This window comes from Nuphar pumila, chromosome 11 (genome assembly GCF_984573655.1).
Source record: "Nuphar pumila chromosome 11, dmNupPumi1.hap1.1, whole genome shotgun sequence".
Lineage (NCBI taxonomy): Eukaryota > Viridiplantae > Streptophyta > Magnoliopsida > Nymphaeales > Nymphaeaceae > Nuphar > Nuphar pumila.
Window position 1 is genome coordinate 31716410 of NC_143259.1, and position 10752 is coordinate 31727161.

The following is a 10752-nucleotide window of genomic DNA, read 5'->3' on the forward strand; positions in this document are numbered from 1 at the left end:
TGGAGGCCTCGTTGGGGTGTGTGTGTGTGTGTGTGTGTGTATATATATGCTTGAGTAGTGGCTGAATATCATGTATGAGGTGTGCAATATTTGGCCACGACAAATTTTGCCAATGGTTAATCCTTAGCCCCCGGCCCAAACCATGGGCAAAAACCTTTAGCGACAAGCCCTTTGCTAAGGGTGATAACCGCCAATAATAATTTTTAGCCACGACCATCTTTGATCTTTAGCCACGGCTACTTGCCCAGGGTGATAACCGCCAGTAGTAAATTTTAGCCACGACCATCTTTGATATTTAGCCGCGGTTTAGCCGTGGCTAAAGGTCAGATTGTATGGTTTAATCATGTTCATGTCACTTCTGTAGATTATGATTGATAATAAGCAGCCTTAAAACAAAAACCATTACAATGCTAATGTGAACTAAAATACCCCTAGAGGGAAGAGATATCATTTATTGGGCCCTCAGTGTCATGAAAGTGTGCACAAGCAAATTCGGAAGAAAAATTGCTACCTTAAGAGGGCAGAAACAAATGTGAAACTTGTCATAACAAAAATACCTATCGGAGTTCATCTATACAGAAGGAGAGGGATTCCCTTGCCTGAATGTGACCGGAGTCAATACTAAGTGCATCTTCAAAGAGTCTCTTTGCTTGAAGTAACAACTTTGTCCTCTCTCGGCTTCCAATAGGCCGAAGAAGGGACCTTTGCTGCAACGCCATGCCCCACCTGAACAAAGCTGCAAGGAAACAATTCAATTGAGAATCAAACATTTAGCCAGCTTAATCTGGAATCTGAAGCAACCCACAGGAATCTATGGTGGAAACTTCACAGAAATTTGTGAGTTTTGACAAATACAAAAATCATACGCAGAAAGCATTAGAAAAGAATCTTTTACGTTACCACCCAATGTGACTTAACATGTTCTGAAGCTAATATACAGAAAATGAAGGAAACAAATACGCATTTCAGCAAAGACCAAACGCAACAATGAAGTTCACCCAATATACAGAAAATGTTAGATGTAAACTGCGTGCACCAGATGTTGCATACGCATTGCTTCTTGCTAGCACGGAATCAAATTTGTCAATTGCTGCTAAGTACACCTTGTCAGCATCATAAGCTGCCTCCTGAACAACATATAGCAATTTATCATTTATCCAAAGGAACCAACCAAGCTCAATGCTAAAGTTACTACAAAAACTGCTGACAGTCCCATAAGGAAAACAGCAAATAGCTAAATTAGGAATGCTATATTAGCACACAACCACAGAAATTTAGATTGTGTTTGCTTATAGTTTCCAGAAACGGGTATGGGCATGTGAGGGCTTAAAAAGTTTCAGGTATGTTTTTATTTGAAACACATATTGATATGATTCTGAAAAATATCAATAAGAGTTTCTAATAAATATTGATATTCTAAAAAATTGGTACAAGATTCTAAAAAGTTGATGTGAACTACATATTTTTATAGAGATGCCTACAAATTGAAATAGTTAAACTTAATATGTAATCAATCATTATTGTCTAATATATTTTTTATAAAGTACAACATTAAAAATCTTAACAAAAGTAGTGTCCTTATAAAATGAAATTGTTGTTTGTATGCAAAAATGCTAATAAAAACTAACTTGATACTCATTTATAATGTAATAGAAACATGTTTCTATGTAAGATGGTTCATGTTTCTAAAGTAATTGGGATGAGTTTCTTAAACATTTGATACTTGAGATGAGTTTTGCACCAGTATCTGGTACTGGTGTGCCTGATATGCGATACACTAGAGTGTATCATAACAATGCAACTATGTGTTTGCTTATATGTATAGCTAAAAGTTGTACCAATATAAGCTGTACACGAGTATGAGTTATTTCTCTGAAAGTAACTTTTCATGCTTATCTACTTTGAACATAAACTTTAGATTTTGCACTTCTTTGTTCACATTATTTGTTTTTATTTTTCCAAATTTTTTCTTCCAGTTTGATCATCTCTCTCACATCAATCTTTTCTATAACAAAAAAGAAGGGGGGATATCTAACATTATATTTGTTTATTTATTATTTCAAGTATGAGACAGATAGATTTAAAAGTGGGATTAATACGAGTCAGATAGATTTTTTCCTACTTAGAAAGAGAGATAGAGGTTGTTGCATCGATTGTAAGGTTATACCGAGATAATTTTAGATCTTAGAATTAGACAATGCCGCAAAAGGGATAGACAAAGGATAGATCCTAGAATTAAGTGGTGGACACTGAAAAGGGCTAAACAAGGAATGTTTGTAGAGCAGGTAGTTAAGGAAGCTGATTGGTGTCTCGAAGAGGATTCAGAATCAATGTAGAATAAGATAGCGGGTGGCATGAGAAAGGTGGCTAAGGAGGTATTGAGTGAGTCTAAAGGCGGTGCACCGCTAGGTAAGGATATATCATGGTGGAACGAGGATGTCAAATTAGCTATTAAGGTTAAAAGAGAGTGTTATAGAAATCTAAGTAAGAGTCATGATAATGAGAATTTGGATAAGTATATGATAGAAAAAAAAGAAGCTAAAAAAGTAGTTTGAAACGCGAGGGATAAGGTATATAAGAAGGTTTATGACAAGTTGGATACCAAAGAGGGCGAGAAGGATATTTATAGGCTTGCAAAGATGAGAGATAGGAAATCGAGGGATCTGGGTATGGTTAGATGTACCAAAGATGAAACGCTAAGGGTTTTAGTCAAAGATGAGGAGATTAAGGAGAGATGGAAAGATTATTTTGATAAGCTATTTAATGGAAGTCAAGGTCAGGATCTTGAAGACTTCTCCATTCCTTTTCATGAGATGAATTGTGACTTCATGCGCAAGATTCAAAAGAAAGAAAATGCAGAGGCTTTGAAGAAAATGAAATCAAGAAGGGCAGTTGGCCCAAATGGTATACCTATCGAGGATTGGAAATGTTTAGGAGAGAAAGGTTTAGAATGGTTGACAAATCTTTTTAACAAGATTTGGCGGACAAATAAGATGCCTAATGAGTGGAGGAAGAGTACTTTGGTGCCTCTATATAAGAATAAGGGTGATATACAAGATTGCACAAACTATCATGGTATAAAACTCATGAGTCATACTATGAAACTTTGGGAGAGGGTGATTGAGTCTAGGTTGAGGAAGGTGGTCATGATATCGGAAAATCAATTTGGTTTTATGCATGGAAGATCAATTATGGAAGTTATACATCTTCTTAGACAACTTATTGAGAGATATAGAGAGAAGAACAAAGATTTGCATATGGTTTTTACTGATTTGGAGAATGCATACGATAGAGTACCTAAAGACGTTCTCTGGTGGACAATAATGAAGAAAGGTGTTTCTCTCAAGTACATTAGTATAATTAAAGATATGTATGAAAGAGTAGTAACCAATGTTCGCACTTGTGGAGGGGTGACAACCAATTTTCCTATAACGGTTGGGTTACATCAAGGATTTGCTTTAAGCCCTTTCCTATTTGCTATAGTGATGGATGAGCTTACGAGATCAATTCAAGAAAATGTGTCGTGGTGTATGTTGTTTGCTGATGATATTGTTTTGATCAGTGTTTTAAAACTCGCCGAGTCAACTCGCTGACTCGGCTCGGCTCGCCCCTCCAACGAGTCAACCCAGCAAGGCAAACTCGGTTTGCCAAAACTCGGGCTTGACTCGGCCTGACTCAGCTTGACTCGGCCTGACTCGGCTTGACTCGGCCTGACTCGGGCGAGTTTTGGGATGTTTGAAATTTGTTTTTTGAGTTTCAAATTACAGTTTCGAAATATATAAGTACATATATTTTAACAAGGGTTACCCCCAGATTTTGTATAAAAAAGAAACTAAAAAGCATTTAAAGATAAAAAAGCATTTAAATCCATAGAATAAAATCGCCATGTTGTTCGAACTACTGTTCACCCTGTGTTATCAACTTATTCTAGCAAAATATTTTAAAGAAATGATTCTCACTATATATATGGGAGGTCAATTGTGCCTATGGGAAGTCACATTTAGGTTTCATCATCCATTTGTTATGTGAACAAGCATTGTACATATTCAAATATTAGTAGTCTTTTTATAGTTGTGCCATTAATATATTTCCTGCATAGTTTTATACATGAGAGAAAATTGCTTATTTATGTTGATATTGGGCATTCTGTAAACTTTCAATATGCACATATATCCCTGTTTTACATTTATGGATTTGTTAGAGAGGGAATCAAAACTTTTAAAACAAGCTAGCATATATGATTGGTCATTTTAGGAACCTTAGGTAGTAGCAGATTGAACTCATGGTGACCAAATCCTCTAATTCAAGTCATGAATTAGTCAAAGTGCTTGTATAGATATCAAATTCAATTATTCAAGCAAACCTCTATAGCTCTTTGCAGTTGTTTTTATATTCTTACCGACATTTGGAGACTATGTTAATTCAAAAACATGGTTTTAGACAAATTATATATTGTTTTTCTTTTAAAATCAAAAGTTAACAAAACCCGGTCTGAGTCACCGAGTTGACCTGCCGAGTCACGAGTCAATAAAGAACGAGTCGAGTTCCGAGTCACGGGTTTTAAAACCTTGGTTTTGATTGATGAGTTTAGAGTTGGGGTTAATGCTAAGTTAGAATTATGGAGACAGACATTGAAAGCAAGAGGTTTTAAGTTGAGTAAGAGTAAGACAGAATATATGGAATGTCGGTTTAGTAAGCAACGAAGTAGTGATGGGAGTGTAGTGAAGCTTGGTGAGCAAGAAATACTAGTGGATGATTATTTCAAATATTTGGGATCTATCATTCAGAAGTATGGAGAAATTGATGGAGATGTAAATCATAAGATAAAGGTTGGGTGGATGAAATGGAAAAGTGTAATTGGAGTGTTGTGCGATCGTAGAATGCCATTGCGGTTGAAGGAAAAGTTTTATAGGATGACTATTAGGCCCGTTTTACTATATGGTACGGAATGTTGGGCTGCCAAGAGACATCATATTCAAAAAATGAGTGTAGTTGATGTGTATGCTTAGATGGATGTGTGGAAATACAATAAAGGATAAGATTCGGAACGAGGAGATACGTAAGAAGGTAGGCGTTGCACCCATTGAAAATAAGATGAGAGAGAATCGTTTACGGTGGTTTGGACATATTCAGCGAAGGCCTAATGATGCTCCAGTTAGAAGGATAGAGAAATGGAAAAATATATTAGTTAAAAGAGGTTGGGGTAGGCCTAGGAAGACTTGGATGGAGATGATAGGTAAGGATGTGAATGCTTTAAACCTCACCGAGGACATGGCATTGGATAGAAATGATTAGAGGAGAAGGATTCACGTGGAAGACCCAGAATGATTTTCTTTTTTGGTTCATATCGCCGACCCCAATTGTTTTGGGATGAAGGCGTAGTTGTTGTTGTTGTTGTTGTTGTTGTTGTTGTTGTTATTGTTGATTATTTCAAGTATGATGTCCCATGACTGATAAACATCACCAATGAAACCCAACTCAATGTGTGTGTGTGTGAGAGAGTGTGTGTACATATGAGAGAGAGAGAGAGAGATTTATCACATTTTGATGTTGAGAGGTCAACATGAGGAATTCAATCAGGCTGCAATTGCTCAAAGGACCTTAAAAACAGTAAATAGGGAAAAAAGGTATGGAGATGTTTCAAGATAAGAAAAGTCAGAGGGAGCAGACAGGCCAAGTAGATGCGGAGGGTTGGAGTTTAGCAATAAGCAAGTGGTCATTACTTGTTTTCCTCGGTACACTTGTGGCCAGTGTTGTGAAAAGCGTTGAGGCGTAGCGAGGCACTCCACCAAAATTTGAGGCGAGGTGTAAAGCGTAAGCCTCAAAGTTTTTTTTTTTAAAAACTTAAAAAAAACTATAAAAAATATCTAAAATTATAAATAAATAAATAAAATCTTTATTGATGAAGCAACAACCAACAAGAAATAAAAAATCTCAAATAAATACTGAAAAAAATATGAGAAAAATAAACGAATTATTCTGCGCAAGAACTGCAGCATAGAATATCAGTAAGCATCCTGGTGGACAAAAAACAAACGAATTATTCTTTTCTAAAAAGAATCAAAACTGCCCTGGAACTTAACACATAGATCACTTTTTGTCAATGTGCTTAATACAAAAATTCAAAATTGTCATTAGACTTAATACATCTATATCCTGTTATAGAACTTAACATAAATAAATTTCTGTCAATATCCTTAATACAAAAATTCATCAAAACCGAAAACATGCAAAGTAGGGATTTCTACATAATTATTCTTTTTGTCAAACACACGTATCAGATTATTAAGCCTATAATTTTTTTTTTAATGCTGGAAAGGCATATCAGATAGACTTGAAATCTAAAAAATTTAGCAAACCTCCGCATATTCCTTGTGTATTGTTGCACACCATTGGAATCGTCAACTATCAAGAGTGAGTTGAAGTCACCCTCCACACCAACAGTTCAAAGTTTGTGGGGGTGAATACTCGAGCAACCTCTTCAATCTCCCTCCAAAAAAGTTCTTTACGGGCACTTATGCATTGTTCATAGATTGTCGTTAAGATGAACGATAAAGGATCACCATTCAGGAAAAGAATGAAAATTGAGAAATCTCCCAAATTCACCACAGACCAACCAAATCCTCGTGCTAGTCCATTATAATTCCCTCTGCCCTACCTATTGTTGGACGCACCGCGTAATTGCAGTTCCTCCATATTTCGTCCATGAGAGCCTTATCCAATGAACGAATTTTGGACTTTTGAATACCCACTTGGCAATGTTGAGCCAGACCCTGGGTCGTGCTCCATATCATTGAGAATCGGTTCCAACGTTCCAGCGTTCAAACCGTTACAGAGGTTAATGATCTTGGAAGTATGTTGGCCTGCAACGATTGTGAAATGCAACGTGTTTCGCCCTTATTGCTATGGAGATACATGGAGATATCACTAATATAGAAGCCTTTAAGCCTTCCCCTTGAAAACGGTGTGAGATAAGGGCTTGGAAGCCAAATAAATCAAGGCGTGTGCGCCTCAATCCGAGGCGTGTGTGCCTCAATCCGAGGCGCGCCTCGCCTCAAGGCCTATGAGGCGCACGCCTCAGGGGTATTGCGCTTTATACTTGCGCCTCAAGGCACAAAGGCCCTCGCCTTGAGGCGAGGCGGGCTTTTTGCGCCTTGAGGCAAGGTGCGCTTTTTGCACCTTGAGGCGCATTTTTAATAACACTGCTTGTGGCCATCTCATTTGTTGCTAGTTTTAATAACATTAGTTTAAATAGATCCATACTAATCATTTGATATCAATTTGATAAGAAAGAGGATCTTGATTCTCATGTCCAATAACACAATATGGAAGAATGAAAAGTACACTTTCAAATATCACTCAGTTCTATCCATAATGCTACTTGGGTTAACATTCACCACCACATAAAGCCCCTATTTACTAACTCTACAGAATATTCTTGTATTCTATTGTCATTTCTTTCTTTTATTTTTCTTCCTTCTTTTTGTCTTCTTGCTAATATCTATTAATTTCTTTTTATATTTACATCTGTCAATATTTGGGACCAAAATTCTTGTGACTTTCATCATAGATTTCAAAGTTCCAACAAATGGAGCCAAGTACGATATTTCATGATCTCTAATCCTTAAGAAGTGTCAAAGTCTATTGATGCCACATTAGCAAGTCAAATAACAGACTAACATCCTTTGGCCTTAAGATGCAAGTACCAGAAAAACACAAAGCTTACCGGTCCAATATCTGCAATCAACTGGGCACGAAAAAACAATGCAAGTCCCCAGTTGTAAAGAGCCCGTACATCATTGTTGTCGATTGCTAAGGCCATTCTGTACTTTCTTCCAGCCTCAACAAGAAGTTGTTCACATTCTTCACAGACATCTGAAAGATCCAAGATGATCTTTTCTCTGCATTTCTTTTCACCAAACAAGGAGTCATTGCTTGATAGGACAGTTCGAAGTTCACGACTTATTTTCAACTTGAGCTTCCCATGGAGTAGCAATGTGTTTCCCCATTGACCTATAGCCAACAAGCTTGTAGGTTTCATCTCTGTTGCTCTAGAGAGTAGGTCTGCAGACCTGGTCAGTATCCTTTCAGCCTCCTCCTCACCAAGTTGGCTCATTAAGCATTCTTTTGCTTCATTTAGAAGGAGGACACCCTCATTCAAACTTACCTTGAATTTCTTTTCCTCTTCAATCAAGGACAATGAAGGCACATTATTGTTTAAAGCTCCATTATCCATATTAGACTCATCTTTTGAATTTAAGTTGTTTTCTCTGCAATTAAGGTCATAACCAAGACCAACAGACTCTGTTTCAGTTTCAAAGATGAAGTTCTTCACTTTATGTCTGTAACCAGATAAATTAGAAACTTCTGGAAATCTAGAATTATTATAATGTTCATGCTGAGCTGTAGCTTTGCCTTCATTATAAAAACTAATGGGCTGGTTTCTGCCAGGATATTGACTGAGATTAGACCTTTTAGAACTTTGAAGCTGATCCTTCAAAGCTCTTAATCCACTTTCCTGTAGATCACCCAGCTTCTTAGTGTTTATTCTGTTATTCTCAAAATTTTCTGGTGAACTTTCTAATATTTTTCCAGGTTCATCATTACTATCGTGTTCTTGCAGAATATGGCTTTCTGGCAATGAGTTCTCAAAAGCAGGATCTGCTGCTGCCCGTGAAGCTTGTGGCCCTTGAGAAGAAGACGATCTGCTGTTCCCAGAAAATGTGCTCCCTGTGCATGTGTGCACGTTTTGTGACACACCTAAAGTATATAGTGACTCTTGTGAAGTAGAAATTACTTGTTCCCGAGCATTTATGCCACCACTGCGACCTACTTGTGTCTTTTCAAGCATTTGATCAGCACATTTCCCTTCTATCTCAGCTCTCACCATGCTTCCGTTCTTAGAACCCATGGAATTCATTTTTCTCATTGAGTCTTGTGTCATTTTGACCAGAGGCATGGAATCAGCGTCTACTTTCTCTTTACCTGATTCAAGTGCATTGGCACCATCATGCACCTGAGCAGGAAACAAATTAGCTTTTAAAGACTTTGACCCTAAAAAATTCGCTTGAAGCATGGCCCTGAGAAATTGGATGATATCAACACCAACAGACAACTGCTTGCTTCTTCTTCTATTGGGCTTCTGAGCTGAATACATCTCTACTACATAGCCTTCATCCAAGTGTTGATCAGCCAAAACAAGTCCACAGTCATCGCGTGTAGATGCTTCAATCGCTAATTGTACAGATCTAATGGATTCAATATAAGTTCCAAGGTAGCCCACTGTCTTCCCTTTTATTGCATTCTCCAATCCAGAGACCTTACTATCCAATTCGTTAATCAGACTGCCGAGATTCCCAGTTTTATCGTGAGAAACACCGTCAAAGCTACCTTGTGATCGGGAAAGCTTTCTGTTTCTGACCTTAACATGTTGCGGTGAATCCCCAGAAACATAACCGACACAAAAACCAGTCAGAAACAGGAAGACACAAACGGGGAGCACTGCCAGTAATGAAGATTTAAACCTAGAAACAGCTAAAGCAGAAATAAACCCCAGGAAGAACAGAGTAATGTTCCTTCTTTCATCTTTATTGATCAAAAATATGTAGTCCTGAAGCAGATTAAAAGTACCCATATCATGAAACACGTTGCCGGCAACCAAGTTGTCCCATTCAAAACAATCATCAGAATCTGGTTCAGGACAAGCAGGCTCTGTATCAGCACAATGATTTACTTTATTCCTGTTACGCATGGTAATGAACACCACACGGCTACTCCAACAATAAAAACAACAACATGCTGAAGGGAAATTTTGAACACTAGGCCGCCTTTAATCTTGAGAAAAAAAGATTAGAGAAATCAAACCTCTAACTGAATGTATCAAAGAAGTACGAGCAAAAAAGAGAAAGGAGAACTACCCATCTAGCAAGAAAAGTAAAAACCGTACAAAAAAATCAAAAGACTAATTGAAAAGGGCAAACCATGGGATGGAAAGAAAACCACGAACTGAACACCCATATTTTTTTATCGGTCGGCCACCCACAATGAGAACTTAGAAGTAGAGCGAGAGCTAGGAGAGGCAGAAAACCCAGAAAAGGAACAATTACTTAATCAAGATAGAGCGAGCAAGGAGACGTAATAACACCAGAAAAGAAAAGGGGCATCCCTCTTCACAATTGCTTAATCAGCAGGTTAAGCAGGGAAGAATTCAAATTATGAAGCAGACGAAAGCCAACCCAACTCAAGAGATCGGAAGCTGAGTATATGTAGGCTTGCTTACCGGCCCACCCACCAAAATCAGCAATGATTGCACTCGGCTGAGCAGAAGCCGAAGGCTTCTGGACGACGGGTCTCCATATTTTGGCACAAGGATTTCTTCTATGGAGAGGGGAAGACTGGGGTCTAAAACTGAAAGGGGAGGTTGGTGCTCTACAGGAAGAAGAAGAAAGGGGGACAGTGAAGATCAATCTCTCCGATGAAAGGGTCTCCATCAGAGGAGGGAAGGGGAGTGGTGTGTCTGAGAGAGAGGGATTTAGGAAGTGATATGGCAAGCCATTCTTTCCCCCAAACGACCCGAACAGAGGCTGCCCAAGCTCGCTCTGAGCTAAGCTCGGGAGCCCAGTTCGAATTGATTCGTTTATTTAACATTTATAATTTTAAATTTAAAAAATAAATAAATAAATTTTAGAGTCTAAGACCTATTTCGCCAAGCTCAAACTGGTCCTTCACAAAATACATACATTGTTTAAAAGT

At 37.9% G+C, this 10752-nt stretch overlaps 1 protein-coding gene across 1 annotated transcript; it reads right to left on the reverse strand.

The window, feature by feature from the left end:
* Nucleotides 1-416: 416 nt before the first annotated feature.
* Nucleotides 417-10490, reverse strand: LOC149822218 (uncharacterized). Its single transcript, XM_089980235.1, has 4 exons — nt 10280-10490; nt 7727-9690; nt 1037-1127; nt 417-736 (listed from the first exon to the last, which is right to left on the reverse strand). The coding sequence occupies exons 1-4, from the start codon at nt 10488-10490 to the stop codon at nt 558-560; spliced, it is 2445 nt and encodes an 814-aa protein (XP_089836361.1). The 3' UTR covers nt 417-557.
* Between the last annotated feature and the right edge of the window lie 262 nt (nt 10491-10752).